Genomic DNA, 15,696 nt, shown 5'->3' on the forward strand with positions numbered 1-15,696 from the left:
CGAAGGGAACTCTTCCCACACACAGATCTCCCTTCATCTAGTTTGCTCCCACTCATACTCAGGTCTCCGACTCTCATCGCCACCTCTTTGGGGAGGCCTAATCTCACTTCAGTCTTCCTCACCTTCCAGAGATGCTGTCCACATTCTTAGACGTGAGAAGGACACTCCTAATAATAGCTAACATGGCATGCCGGTTGGTGCTGAGTACTCAAGTGCTTGGTGCTGAGTACTCAAGTGCTTGGTGCTGAGTACTCAAGTGCGGACTTTGTTAGTCCTTGTCTTGTACCTGCATTTACAGTGTAGGAAACTAGGTCTCTAACTCCCTGAGGGCAGCAGGTGCTAAGAGGTGTTCAGGGCAGGAGCCTGTCTCTGCCTGACTGGAGGTCACTATCAAGAAAGAGAAACCTGTGAGTGCTTATCTGAGGTGTCGGGAAGAGGGAGGGCCCTCACCACATGGTGACAGGCACGTGCGAGCAAGGAGATGGGGGAGTTTCTGATGGCACCTGCTCCTCAGCGGTGGTTGGTCAACTGCACAACCTGTTGGTCCCCAACCTTCGCCTTGAGTTGAGAGGAAGGTGAGAACCAAACTATCAGCATTACTGACGCACACGAGCACTAAATGGAGGTTTCTGGTTTGTCTTAGTTCTGAGAACAGTGGATGCTGTGACCTCACCCACTGTGAAGACAATGAGAGGTGCTGAACTCACATGCAGGGCTTGGGGTCCTGTGGTCATCACTCATCCCAGACTATTCTGGGGAAGGATAAGGAGTTGATAGAGTTCAGAGGGAAGTGTTCTTTGGAGAGAATCGTTAGCCTGGCAGGAGTGAGGTGAGGCTTCCTCTCCTTCCTTCCCAAATTGGGTGAGGGCAGGCAAGGGACCCTCAGACTAGAGTTCTGAGAGAAGCATCCTCACACCAGAGTTCTAGGGACAACTCGAGCCTTTGCTTTGGAGCTTGGGGACATATTTTTTGTCTAGAAAAGAACAAAGGGGCGCTGCCTGAGAGGCCAGAGTGAGGAGGACCCCAGCCCGTGCTTTCGGGGCTCAACAGTCTTTCAGGGGTGGGCACACACGGAAGGTCGCTGGGCTGGAACCATCCTGAAAAGGCAGAGGCCACCCCAGAACAAAGGGCTGTGGGGAGTGAGCCACCAGAACTCAGAACCAAGGGAGCATGAGTGGTTGTCTGAGAGCACCTCACCGCCGTCAGGCCCAGGGCTATGCAGAGGTAGCCCCAGGGGACACTCCTTGGACACCTCCAGCCCAGACCTTCGTGCCCCTTTTCTTTCCTGCACCCTGGAGAAGTCAGAGAGCAGAGTGAATAGGGGGAGGAGAGAGAGAGAGAGAGAGTTAACTCCCTCCCCTACTTGGTTTTACCCCTGATTCTGGGCTGAAGGGGGCGGTGTGAGCATGAGAGGAGATGGGAGAGGCGCTGGATGACGGGGAAGTTTTCAGATGAGTCTGGACTAGACTGCTGAACATCTGAAAACCAGGTCGTTCTCCTATCTGATGGGAACCAGAGGAGCTCTGGGTTTTGCCTGAGATATCATCAAGGCTCGGGGTGGGGAGAACCTAATGTGCTATGTTGGGGAGTCTACCCCATTCCATACACTGGTTTCACTCAATGTGAGTTCTCCATTTTTTACGAAAAGAGCAAATCGCAAGCCTGAGCTCTAGTACAAATCAGCTTTTAAAGTGTGATATTCATCACAGAATACCTTGAGGACCACAGTTTGACAGCTCTCACCACTGTCCTCTAGTACCCTACCTTCTACCTAGTTTTTCTCTGCCATATCTAACAAGACCCAATCCAGTGAGACCATATCTATACATTTTTGTGATTCTCTAAGAATTTTTGTGACATCTATTGTGTGAATATTTTCCCATTGATAGATTAAACATATTATTCTCCTAAGAGGAACGTCAATTTAGAGGAATTCAACTTGGTAGTTATATAGACCATCAATATACCCCCTCGGATTTAGTGTCGTCTTTTTATCTCTCCCCCGATCACTGCAATACCCTGTGGTTAAGGAAGTTGCCTTCAAGATCTTGGCAGGGTGCTCCCAGGTGTGGGGAGGAAATCAGGGCAAGGGGAGGTGGTAGCCTGGCAAGAAGTGAGCGTGGCCCGTTTGTCTGAAAGAGCTGTGTACGGGCTCAGGGCCCAGCTTTCCTGAACTCAGAACAGACCTGGAGAGGCTGTGCCTGGGAGGAGGGCAGTCATACTCACTCTTCATTGACAAAGATGAGCTCCAGGGAAGGCTGGCTATTGTTTACACCAAGACCTACAGTAGCAAAGGAAAGCAGGAAATGAGATGAGGAGGCTGGACGTGCCCCCACAGGCGGGGCTCAGGGGCTCAGGGCTGAGTGGGGACATAGGGCATAAAGTCTTCTGCTGGGGCCTGGTGCAGTAAGCCCCCCATCCCCCCAAAGGTGGGACTTGTGGCTTGTCCTGACCCTTGAGTGTGGGGAGAAAGGAACAGTGGTGGCTGCTGTCAGTGGGGGAAGAATAAAGATTTGGCAGTTGGGGGAGGGTCTCAGGGAGGCTTCAAGCTTCGAGGACTGGTATGGGATGGAGGGGAGGGAAGGGGAAGCAGGTGAGGGCACCGGGCTGGGTATCACAGGAGGAGGGCTGAGGGACAAAGGGCACAGGGACTCCAGCAAACTGTACTGGTGGGCTCGGCCTCCTCGGCATTGGGGTTGCTGGCCATGAGCTGGTCCTCCTCGGCGTTGACCAGCTCCTGCAGGACGGCCTCCACGATGGGCATCACCATGGCGGTGGTGGACGTGTTGGAGAGCCACATGGAGAGCAGTGTGGTGCAGCTCATGAAGCAGAGCAGCAGCCTGGAGGCAGGGGGAGCAGGCAGAGCGTCAGCAGCAGGGGAACCCCCAATTGCCTGTCTCCCAGGGCTCCTGGGGGGCCTCCGACAGACCCGGTGGTATTGGCCTAGAGTGCCATGGCCAGAATTTATCCAAAAAATTGGGTTTTTACGTCTTCCATTGGCTTTGTACTCCCAGGGCTTGGCACAGAGTAAACAGTAAATAAGCACTTGTTGAATGAATGAATGAATCGCACTTCATGGGCTAGCAGCTTTAGCCAGGAAAAAGCCCTTACTTAAAGAATAGCTTTGGTCGTGGGGTCAGAGGGCATGGCCTTACTGATTGCTCCTCTCTCTGTGGATATTAGCCTGGGGATGATGTATGTTCGTTGTGTGGAAAGGAATTCTATTTTTGCCCTTGCAGCCAGCAGTTCCATGAGTACCATGACATGCCTTGCCTTGCAGCCAAGTCACCGCCGTTAGTGACCAAAACAAAGCTTACAGTCCCGCCATCCTGTCCCACTGTCAACCGGCTGGAGTCACAGATGAGCCCATATCACTGGAAGCACCTTCCCAGCTTGTGTCTTACAGAGTCAGCACGTGGAGGAAGACACAAAGAGAGCTTTCCAGTTGTTTCTCGTCGGCTTTGAAAGCATGCAGTTGTGTTTGTGCAGACATGGTTCTCATTTCCATAAGACAGGCCAACATGAAGATGGCCGTGCTTATTACTCTAGATGGAACCATGACTGCACATCTGGGACCGCACCTGTATCACGTGACTCGTGTCTGGTGGGCCAAGGTCCTGATGGTGTTTTGTTCGCCTGCCCTGGATATGCGGGTGCAGAGCACGCCAGGGGGTGGCAACTTGCTGGGATTGAGGTAAATAAAGACAAGTGGGAACTCGATGGGAATACAAATCCCTGAAGACAGTACAGAGGTCTCCAAGGGCCTCAGAGTCCCTGGATGGTGGGAGGAAACTATGCGCCTAGGAGGCTGCGTGCGATTGTTACTAGTGAGGAGGCGAGTTATGCTGAATGAAGCTGCAGTTAAGTGGGAGACAGGAACATCCTTTTAAGCAAAATCTAATGACTAATGTTAAAAATGAATCCCAAATTATTTGTTTAGACCCTAAAGGGGTCGTTTGACACCCAAAGGAGTCAGGGCAGTTTACATAAAATGTAGCAAGAAAGTTGTGCAGCGGAGCAGGGGTGAGGTTATCCTGTCAACCTGACCTTCCTGCACATTTTCCAAGGCTCGAATCTCTCCCCGCCTCTTGAAGCAGAGAGAAAAGACGAGGCTGCTAGAGCAGGCCTTGCGTGGCAGACGTGGTCAAATGCAACAGGACAGCATGTCTGGCCTGGTCAGTGAAACCATCACATCTCCCTAATGACAAAGGAGAAGCCACCACTTCCTGTCCAGCCTGTTTCCTGATGCACCCGAAAAAGGTTGGGAACCAGTTTAGGTTAGTCCGTCCTGTTTTGTAACCCACCGCCCTTGCAGTCTGGGTTGCTCAGATACATTGTTTAGACTGTGACAGTAAGTGACCCCAGAGTCACACACTCACATCTCCATTCCATGGTTATAGGCCAGTGGTCGGCAAACCGCGGCTTGCGAGCCACATGCGGCTCTTTGGCCCTGTGACATGGGCCACGAAGTTTTAATTGCACTGTACGTGCACGCCCGCACGTGGTATTTTGTGGAAGAGCCACACTCAAGGGGCCAGTTTGCCGACCACTGTTATAGGCCCTGTCATTGGAAGGGGAGGTGGGAGCCCCTGGCCTTGCGGGTCACCCCATCCCCACCGGTAGAAGTGGACATGCTCCGGTGCCCCACCACCCCCAGTGCCACTTACATGCCCGGCTTGGCTCCGGCCATCATGACCATGCGCAGAGCGATGCGCTTGTGCAGGTTCCACTTCTCTACGGCCGCCGCCACGCAGATGACGCCCACCAGCAGCAGCGTGGTGTTCTTGAAGTACTCAGCTGCCACCTGCAGGGACCAGCAGGTCACCCCCGCCCCATCCAGGGCCCACTCCCCCTCCACGACCTTCCCCCCCATGGCCTGCCCGCCCCACCCCTTCCCAGCCTGGCCATGCCAGACAAGTCTTATCCTCAACCAGGCAAACAAGAAGCAGCGAGTTGAGGGTTATTACAATAGCTCACTGTTATGTATATTTAAAAACTTTTTGTTTTTAATTTATATATACATATACACATACTACCTTGGCAGGCTCTATGTTAGAAACTTCACAAAGATTATTTCATTAAACCTGCCAATAACCCCATAAGGTCAATATTCTTCTTCACCCTTTTAAAGATATAAAAACATTATAAATATGATTTCAAAGAATAACCATACTTATAATTTTATCTTAATGCTTAAAAATTATTTAAATAACCCTGGGTTTGTCCCTAAGTCTCATTTTTTCTTTAGCTTTTTTTTTTTGGGTTAGAAAATCAATACATGTTCATTATGGAAAACTTCAAAATATAGAAATGTAGCCCTGGCTGGTTTTGTTCAGTGGTTAGAGCGTGGGCCTGCAGACCGAAGGGTCCCAGGTTCGATTCCTTGGTTGCAAGTTCCCCAGTCCCATTAGGGGTGTGTGTGGGAGGCAACCAATTGATGTGTCTTTCGCATGTCTATGTTTCTCTCTCTCTCTCTCCCCCACTAGAAATTCTCTAGAAATCAATGGAAAAACTATCCTCAGGTGAGGATTAAAAAGCAAACAGACAAATAAAAATATAGAAATTTAAAGATAAAATTACCCTGAAGCCTACCACTGTTAATACTTTGGTATGTTCTTCAATTTAGTAATGTCTATATTGATACATAATTGGATTTATACAATATGTACAGTTTTATATCCTGCTCTTTTTTTCTATTACATCATGCCCTGATCATTTTCTTATGAGATTTAAATCTATTGGAAAACATTTATGTTAATGGCAGCATAATGTACCATAAAATTTATTTGGCCATTTTCTTTATTTTGAATATTTAATTTTTGTTGTTGTTTTTCCCTACTACAAATGCTTAAATTGTTAACCTTATATAAATGTGATTATTTTCTTAAGATAGAGTTCTTAAGGTGCCTTTATAACTAGCCTGAACCTTAAAATTTTATTCAATTTAAATTACTCTAAATAATCAAAAATTCCAAAGAGTTCCAAAAACGATAATAGTAAAAGGAATACCCACAGACAGTCTGTCTCTCTGCATAGTTTTTTGTTGTTGTTCTGAACAATTTGAGGGTAAGTTACATTAATTTTGGCCTTTTACCCCCCAAAACTTCCATGAATATTTCCTAAGAACAGAAATTTTTGTCTTACACAACCACAGTACCAGTTACCAACTCCTTCCCACTTTTTAGTGATGAGGAAATTGAGACTGAGGTCTGTTGAAAAGATGTTTCACATGTTTGGGGTCCACAGACCAGCTATTCATTGATTCCCTCCCTCACTTGGCACATTCTCTTCTCATCTCTGCTGTACACACTGCTCAGACTTCAACGCCCAGGTCAGGCCCATGCCCTCCGAAACCTTCCTCAGGACTCGGGACTCTAGCTTCTGACTCCGGGCTGTTCCCTCCAGGCACCATTCATTCCACCTGTCACAGAGCACTGAGGGCAGTGCTCGAATTGTTGCTTCGTGCCTACTGTTTATATTTTTTTATGTGAACCTCTCTCGTCTCCTGATCAAATTTTAGTCTTTCCAATTTTAGTCTTTCTGTATCTCTCAACGCCTGGTAGAATAACATGCAAAGGTAGATGCTCAATAAATATTTGTCACCCACATGAGAATTGCCCCCAGCAATGCAACCAAGGTAGAGCCTTGGGGGAAAGATATGCAGAAAAGTTTAACTTCTAACTTAGGAACCCGCTTACAGTGAGAAAACAACATTTTTTAGATGTAGGAAGAGTAAATATTGAACAGAAAAGGAAACATGACATTATATAGTGTTTGAAGTAAACAATATTTACATAATCACACTGTTAAGCATTGATTAGGGAAGTAACAACAATTGTGATATACGCATGTCCGGGGGATCCAGGGATGTAAGAGACTTACTCATATCATGGGGCTAACTCAACAATTAAAATCATAATACATAGAGGAATGTGGAGCTTTGTACCAGGAGAAGCAGTTAGCAAACTTAAGTTACTGACCTTAGGGGGCACCTCTAATACTTTCAATAATAAAGATACATTAAAAATATAAAAAATATATAAGTTATTGACCCAGGGTAGGGGGAGGTGCAGTGGGGAGGGTTGGGGCAGGAAACTGCTGGTTTTTCATTGTGTTTCAGTATTATTTGAGCTTTAAACTCGGCATGGGACACTTTGATAACATAAAAGTCAAAATAAAGGCAGTCGGCTCCCATTCCCCCTTCTCCCTCTTGTCCCCACGGTTTCCTTGTGTCTGGTTCATGAGTTTTGTGTAGGAGTCTGGGCATCTGCCCTCTCTGGGACCATTTCTGGAGGAAGAGGCCTCTGTTTCTGGTTAAACTAGTTCTTGTCCTCAACCCCAGGCTTCACTAACCCTGTCACTATGCTCCCAGAGGGCGGAGAAGGCCCCCTGCGCGCTGGGCTGGCGGCTGGCTGCAAAGGGCGGGGAAGCCACTGGGCTGGGCCCAGGGGTGGAGATGCTGCCCCCTAGTGGGCGGTCGAAGCAGGCAGGGATGCCTGTGAGCAGCTGCTGAGCTGGGGGCCCAGGACCTTTCTCACTGCGTCCTCCCCTTCCCAGGATACCTAGGAGGTAACTTGGTGGTGGAGTCAGTGTTTTAATTTCCTCTGTGTGCCAAGGAGGGAAGTCCTGGCACTGGCCCTCCACACCGGGCCCAGATCAGCCTAAGCTGATGCTGGGGCTGTGCTGCTTTCTGACTTTGTTTGGTGGGCTCCGCTCTACCCAGTGCCCTCCCTGCCCCCTAGTCAGTGATGCGCAGCGCTTGGGCGATGCCTGGGTGTGGTTTGTGATCAGGGAGTAATGCAGTCAAGTCGTCAAGAGTGGGGCCTCTGCAGTCAACCAGGACTGGGCTGTGAGGCCCTGGGTAAGCTACTCAACCTCTCTGGGCTTCATTTTTTTTTTTTCATCTAGAAACAAACGAGGATTATGTGAGTTCCTACCTTTTGTAAAGCTGTTGTGAAGATTAAATGGCACATGGCCACCGCATTGACAACCGGGATTCCTGGCGGTGCTTCCTGTTACTAAGTGGGCCACACAAGGGCTGACCGGGCCTGAGGCCATTGCACGTTGAGTGGGCCCAGGCACAGGACTGCCTTTTCGCTTTTATAAATTAAAATCCCGTCCAATGGTGGTGTTGGTTCGCTGTCGAGCCCACTGAATTTCTTTTACAATGAACACTGAAGTTCTCGGATTCTTAGTGGTTATGTTAACCATTTCCTAAAATGCGTTGTGTGCCCACATTTGCACTGAGCATTCTTTCCCGCACTGTCTAATTTCCAAGACTCATATCCTGTGAGTGGGAAACTCTATGATGAAGCTTGTTAGAATTATTTGCACAGAGAAGAGAGATTTTAAAGTGAGTGCCCCTCCCACGAGTAGAATGCATGGCTTTGTGACATTCTCAGTGGTTTGGTTTTATTGCCCTTTTCTGTTCTTTGGTTTTTCTCTGTGCCAAGACACTAGATTTGGAGAGCAGAGGTGTTTCTGGACTGAGTTTTAGAAGGGATCGGCTCAAGGAAACTGCTTTGAAAAGGCCGCGCAGAGTACAACAATTTAGAGCTTGGGTTCTGGACGTCAGGCTGCTTGGTTTAAGGGGTTGCTTGATTGTCTAGACGAGTTATAGGCTCTTGGATAAACTGCTGACCCCTTGTGGCTCGTCACTCCAACCTTTTCAGTGTGATTAATGATACGTGGCTCATTTACTCCATCGTGACATAGGCCTTCAGTAAGATCACGCAGGCGGGCTCTTAGGACAGTGCCTGGCATGTAGGAAGTGCTCAATAAATGTTCATTGTGATCATTAAAGAAGTAAGAAAAAGCTCCAAGATGAGATTGAAGGTTAGGAAGCAGGGGTGCCGGCATGATCAAATGAAGGAATGAGAGAAATCAGTGAAATAAAGAACAAGGTGGACCTAAAAGACAAAAAGTCCTCCAGATTTTCTTAAGTGAAGGGCAAGTGCATCGCCAGAGGTTTCTGACCCAGCCGGGTCCAGAGACACAAGGACAGAAATGCTGCTGAATGTAGTCTGTTAACTAAGCAGTTCATCGTCAGTGAACTGCAGTGACACCTGTTAGCCACAAGCTTTTAAAAACATCACTTTGGACACAATTATGTATTGCTCTCTAGATAGGTTTTCAAAAATATTTTTAACGTTATTTAAAAAGGGGAGGGAGGAGTATAGAGTTTCCTCAAAAAATTAAAAATGGAACTCCCATTTGACCCAGTGATCCCACTTCTAGGACTATATCCTAAGAAACCCAAAACACCAATCAGAGAGAATGTATGTGCCCCTACACTCATAGCAGTGCAACTTACAATAGCTAAGATCTGGAAACAGCCCAAGTGCCCCTCAGTAGATGAGTGGATAAAAAAGCTATGGTACATTACACCATGGAATACTACGCAGCAATAAAAAAGAAGGAACTCTTGTCATTTGCAACATGACATGGAGGGACCTGGATACTATTATATTAAGTGAAATAAGCCAGTCAGAGAATGACAAGTACCACATGATCTTACTCATATGTGGAATCTAATGAACAAAATAAACTGATGAACAAAATAGATCCAGAGACATAGAAGCATGGAACAGACTAATGAATCTCAGAGGGAAGGCGGGGGAGGGTGAGTGGGGAGAGATTTACCGGGGAACTTATAAGCATATATGCATAACCCATGGACACAGAAGGCATGGGAGGAGGGGTACGGGGATGCAGGGTGGAGGGGGTCAATGAGGAAAAAGGGGCACATCTGTAATACTTTCAACAATAAAGATAAATTTAAAACATAAAAAGGGGAGGGGAGCTATAGATCTATGGCTAGAAGTTTGAGGAGAGTGGAGATCCGGCTGTTAACCTCGGACTCACACTCAGAATAGTGTGCCATCCTCATGACTCCCCAGGAGGTAGGCCTTTCTGTCATCGGCACTTTCAGACGGGTACATGGCAGTTTAGAGAGGTTACTCAACCTGCTCCAGCCTAGTCAGTGCCAACACTGATCCCCACTCCGTTCTGCCCTACTTCCCGTGTGGGTCCAGGCTGCTTCCGCATGGCCATTCTCCCGGCTCATGGCCGAGGCAGGCAGGGACCAGCAGGGTGTATGGGCCTGACATGGACATTCGGTGGCTTTGGGTGGGTCCCCTCAGAATCTCAGCCACTCAGCACCCTGCTGCCAGCCTCGGACCCCGGCTCTCTTGGCAAGTCAGCTGTCCGGGGGCCTCTGCAAATGGCAGGCATGGCACAGCCCCTCAGGAGGCCAGCGTGGCCTCTGGCAATGGACCTATTTGAGTTTTTTTTGTTGTTGTTCATCTGAACAATTCTGCAGTCAAATCCTGTACACCCCAGGAATGGAGGCCTGGACGGTTCCCCATGAGAGAGGGAGCCCCCACACGCCATTGCAGCTGGTTCCCGAGCTGAGCAGCCAAGTCCTTTGTGTCTGGCTCTCAGCCCTTCCCAGGGGCAGGATGCTGCATCTACTGGATACCTGGATGTGAACTCCACCGAAGCCACCTGATTTGAGGAGAGAGGCTTTCCAATCACACTCACTGCCTGTGGGAAGGGCCCTAGCAGCCTGGGCTCTGGGTCCTCTTCCATCCCTGTATGTATTTCGTCTCCTGAGATTTGGATGAGAGAAAATGTTTTGTTGCTTAAAAAAACATTTTTGGCAAACCGTACCCTAGAGAAGCTCAAGCAGAGAGCCCAGATGGGTGCTGACCTGGCCCCGAAATTGGCCCAGCTCCTGCAGAGCTGGACACGCTGACATAAAGAGCCCCCAGTTCCTCCAGGACTGTCTGAGCTGCCCCAGTGGAGGAAACTGGGCTGGGCTCTGCGCCCAGAGGCGAAGGGCTGGCTCCTTCTTTCCCACAGAAACATCAGCGTGGCCTCAAAAGCTATGAGATATTCCTGGTTCCAGTCCCTGCTAAGACCTGGGTGTGGAGCTCCGCTCTGGGCTGTGTCTGGATGGCTGTGGGTGACAGGCAGCCTGGGGTTAGGCAGGTGGCCGGGCCCAGGTGCTCGGCCTCCATCTGCCCAGGCCTGTATGCAGGAGGGTCAGCTTCCATGGTGAGCGGAGGCCAGAAGGCAGAGTGGATATTGGTGTAGCAAATGCTCCAGGTTTAAACAAACAGAGAACGCTGGGGTCTAGGCATTGGTCAGGAATCCAGCAGGTCAGAACGTTCAGGAACACACAGGGAAGCAGATTCATGACACCAGACCCAGGCGTCACTTGGCTGGTACGGCTGTTTTGTTATCCCAGCCGGACCTGCTTCTCTTGACCCAGCAGGAGCTGGAATCTGAACAAGACTTGCGGGGGGCCTGCACTAAAAGGCCATGGAGGCGGCAGAGGGTGTGTGTGTCTGCGTGCACTCGGGAGGGGTGGAGAGAGAGCAGTCACTCTTAACCCCGGCGTCCTGGCAACTATCCCAAGCCCAGCATTCAAACCAGGCTGTTATTGCCTCAGAGACCCTTCTGCCCCCTCCTTGATGCCAGTCTCCTATAAACAGTAAATCTTAGCTAGCTTGATTGACACAGGTACTGTCCTGTTAGAAGGCCTTAGAGAACTTTAGAAGCAGATACAATGACAGCAGTGGCACATGCTGGAGGCAAAACAAACCAAAACCAAAACCTAAAAGCAAATCTAAAATATAGGTCCGAGCTCTGTATACCAGGAGGGGGAAGTGTTGGCCAGATGCCCACAAGATCACAGAATCCTGAAGTCAAAGCGTCCTTAGAGTCCAACCCTCTCCCAAGGCACCAAGTCCACCTCTCGCATCCCTGGCATGGCCATGTGGCTACACTTCCAGGGACAGGAACACCAGGACTACAACTCACTGCCCCTTCCAGGCTTCCCTCCCACACAGCGGCTTCTCCCTTACGGTGCTTTGATTCTTAGGTTCTAGTTTGACCTGTGAGCCTGGTGTGTTGAGCTGTAGAAGCCAGAAATCATGCTCCTCTTGAGTTCTCTCTGTTCCTCATGTGACTCACGTCTAGGTTTTTAGTATCTTGGCTAGCTACCTCCGAATGAGCTCCTATCCAGAACCCGATGCTTTGGATACATATGTTTATCAATTCAGCAGATTTCAGGACATTTTGGCCAATGGTTAAGAGCGCAAGTCCTGGGATCATTCAATCCTGGGTTCAAGCTTTACTGTTTATTAGCTGTGTAGCCTCCAATAAGTTGCTTAACCTCTCTGAACTTCAGTTTCCTGCTCTGTAAAGTGAAGATAAAAATATTAGTCACTTTATAGGGGATTAAATGATAGATGCATGTAAAAGACCTCCCGTAGTGCCTGGCATATGGTAAACGCTAGAAATTTTGACAGCCACATTGCACTGATAGATGACTCATGCTGAGTTTGTACTCAACGCAGAGCCAAGGGTCTTTTTCACACGCACTGTTAACATTTACCCTTATTAAACTCCTGTTAGTTCATTGTCTTAGTCTGTCAACATTGATTCTGTCACCATACAGTAGCTAGCCCATCCATCTCTGAGTCATCTGCAAATCCAATAACATGCCTTTTATATTTTCTCTTGGGCTCTGTCTCCAGTCCGCTGCCAATACATTACTCAAGATTCTTTAGGCTCTGCTGGTCAACCAGCATTCAAGTTACTCGACTGTACTCTCGTCCAGCCCATATTGGCTCCTCTGGGAAATTTTTTCCCGTGGAAATTGTGTAGGCTCCAAAGAAAAAGTTAATTTATGTTCAACAACTTTTGCTTAAAAGACCAGGGGGAATTATAAAGCTGTTTAGAAAGACTTCAATCAAAAAATGAACAACATAAACTTTGGGCACTTGACTGGGTAAATTTCATTTATCTACAACATTCCTTCATGGGGAAGTATGTAAACCCTCTGCAGTGTTGGAAAGTGAGGCGTTATTGCATCGGGTCTTCCATGTTTTTCCATGTGGTTTATACTTCCTCTCTGCTAGAATAGAAACCTCTTAAGGTCTGGAGTCACTTCTATAATCTCATATCTTTTTTTCAGCACTTGAGTTCCGTAGACAGAAAGCAGTCTAAGCTTTGCACATAACAAACTCTTAATTCCTGCCAACCAACAAGTCACCATAAAAATGAGCCACTTCCAGCCCTAACTGGTTTGGCTCAGTGGATAGAGCTTTGACCTGTGGACTGAAGGGTCACAGGTTTGATTCCGGACAAGGGCATGTACCTTTGTTGCAGGCACATCCCCAGTAGGGGGTGTGCAGGAGGCAGCTGGTTGATGTTTCTCTCTCATTGATGTTTCCAACTCTCTATTCCTCTCTGTAAAAAATCAATAAAATATATATTTTAAAAAATGAGCCACTTCCAGGCACACATTGAGCTGACAGTGGGAGGATTCTGTGAGATTGAAGAGAGCAGACATTATGCGTTTCATTTTTGTCACCCTCAGGGTACCCTCAATATCCTATCTCGCACATGGTAGATACAAAACTCAGAAAATACTTTTCCGAATGTTGAGTGAGTAACATGAGGACCAAAGCCACAGTCCCAGCATCACACCGATCCTATTACCCATATGCCTGCCTTCATATGGAGAGTACACTATTGAAACACCATCAGGAAACATTGCAATCAAGAAACATTAACTGAGGGCCCACACGCCATAGACATCATACATCCTAGAGGGCGGGAATCATGGTGGAGAGAGAACAAGTCTGCAGGAAGTTGGTGTATCTCACGCACCATTTAAAGGCTAAAGGCGTCAGATAGGCTCCAAGGGAAGAGAACACTTTTAGCCAAAGTCTTTGGAGAGGCTTCACCAAAGAGGGTAACTGGGTAGGGTTTTAAAGGTTAAAGGAATCGGAGAGAACTTTTCAGGGAGGAAGAGTGGTCTGAGTCATGGCAAAGGGCTGGGCAAGCACACAGGGTTTGGGGAGTGACAAGGAGGCGAGTGTTCTGGAACAGGGAGCTCCTGCTGATCAGCTAGGTGCAGGGTGTGCCGGAGGCTGTGGCTCAGAATTCACTGACTCACAAAGAGCTCTCACCCGTTTCCCCTCTCTTATTGTCATTTGTCTCCTAATCTGAGTCTGATGTCCAATTAGACAGACTGTATTTGGCTGACACCGCCCTCTTTGCTAAATGTCGCCACAGCCACGTGGTTGTACAGATAGCATAGGCTTTTTCACCTCAAACAATAAAACTTGCCTCTGACTCCGCCAATGTCTGTCTGCAGCCCCAGCATAACGACACCTAACCCTTCGCTGCCCGTCTTCTCTCCTTCTCGCAAAGTCACGTTCCCTCCCAAACTACTGAAATGGGCAGTTTGATGAAGGTCACTGGTGGAGGGAGAGGAACTCAGGGTCTAGAACAGCATGTGCAAAGGCTTAGTGCTATGGGGTTGTTCTAGAGCAGAGATCCTCAAACTACGGCCCACGGGCCACATGCAAATACAAATATTGTATTTGTTCCTGTTTTGTTTTTTTACTTCAAAATAAGATATGTGCAGTGTGCATAGGAATTTGTTCATAGTTTTTTTTAAACTATAGTCCGGCCCACCAACGGTCTGAGGGACAGTGAACTGGCCCCCTGTTTAAAAAGTTTGAGGACCCCTGTTCTAGAGGATGAAAAAACCATTACCTTAAGTGCTTTGTGTATCTTCCTTCACCTTGAACCCTCTTTCACCGCCCTGGCATTGACCCAAGCTGGGGGCTGGGCCGCAAGGGGACTAACCTCGCTGGATCGGAGGACTCCAAAGAACGGGTAGAGGAAGGCAGGCACCAGGGCTGCAGCTCCGAGAGGCACGGCCTCAGACACCCAGTACACAGCGGTCACGATCAGCACGTACGCACATGAAGCCTCCTGGAAGGGGAAGAAAGTGGGTGGTCAGTCACAGGGACAACCACTGGCACTGAGAATCCAGAGGAGACCCAGGGCAGAGGCAGCAGGCACCAAGACTCAGACGTGGGTACTGGGGGACAGCCCTGGCAGGGGAGTGTTGTGGAAACGTGTGGGACCCGTACATTGGTGTGTGAAGTAATGGCTGCTCCTCAGGTGAACAGACACCTGCCATGCGGTTTGCACTGGCCTCCAACAGGGTGGCTATCAGGCTGTTAGGACATTGTAGCCCTGCTGGTTCCTGAAACTGTGGGGTCAGGGCCCAAACCAGCTGCAGTGTTCAGAGCTGAGGTCATGTATATAAAGGTGGAGCTCCCAGAAGGATATTTTGATGTCAAGTTGATCGGACACTAGAGGTTCTTGGGGTAGCTGAAAGTAGGGATCAATCTGTGTGGTGGGTTCATATGAGAGCTCCGACACTGTCCCATTTGGGGCCAGCTAGTTCCTTGCCATGGGGGGGCTGTCCTGTGCATGGTAAGATGTTTAGCAGGACCTTGGCCTCCACCCACTAGCTGTTAGTAGCACCTCCCCCAAAAGTCTCTAGACATTGCCAAGTGTCCCTCGGGGAGAGAAGGGGAATCAGTGTCTTAAGTGTCTGGTTCTCGTTGCTGGATGCAGGAGGAAGCATTCTTTTGATAAAGGAAATAAAGAGTGCTAGGACCTGGCAGGGAAGGCCTGGAAATGTACCAGTTTCCCCAGCCCACTCACTTTGCTGCTTGTAAAGAATTAATTAATGCAACATTCTTGTAAAAAAAATTACCCTCCTTCATTGTGGCCTCCAGTAATGCTGGCTTCCTGAAATGGTTAATGATCATTGGCTTGCTATTGGGAGAGGTCACTGTCCAAGGGTCTTAACAATAG

General features: G+C 48.5%; 1 protein-coding gene across 2 annotated transcripts in view; it reads right to left on the reverse strand.

The window, feature by feature from the left end:
• The window catches only part of SLC13A4 (solute carrier family 13 (sodium/sulfate symporter), member 4), a 44,736-nt gene that overhangs the window by 18,836 nt on the left and 10,204 nt on the right, over window positions 1-15,696 (reverse strand). For both annotated transcript variants that reach the window (XM_015559424.1, XM_006756703.2), the window contains 4 exons: window positions 14,671-14,799; window positions 4,668-4,804; window positions 2,668-2,840; window positions 2,227-2,281 (listed from right to left, as the gene is read on the reverse strand). In XM_015559424.1, the coding sequence (XP_015414910.1) occupies window positions 2,227-2,281; window positions 2,668-2,840; window positions 4,668-4,804; window positions 14,671-14,799 (494 nt within the window). The remainder of the gene's footprint in view (window positions 1-2,226; window positions 2,282-2,667; window positions 2,841-4,667; window positions 4,805-14,670; window positions 14,800-15,696) is intronic.

This window comes from Myotis davidii, unplaced genomic scaffold (assembly GCF_000327345.1).
Source record: "Myotis davidii unplaced genomic scaffold, ASM32734v1 scaffold214, whole genome shotgun sequence".
Classification (NCBI taxonomy): domain Eukaryota; kingdom Metazoa; phylum Chordata; class Mammalia; order Chiroptera; family Vespertilionidae; genus Myotis; species Myotis davidii.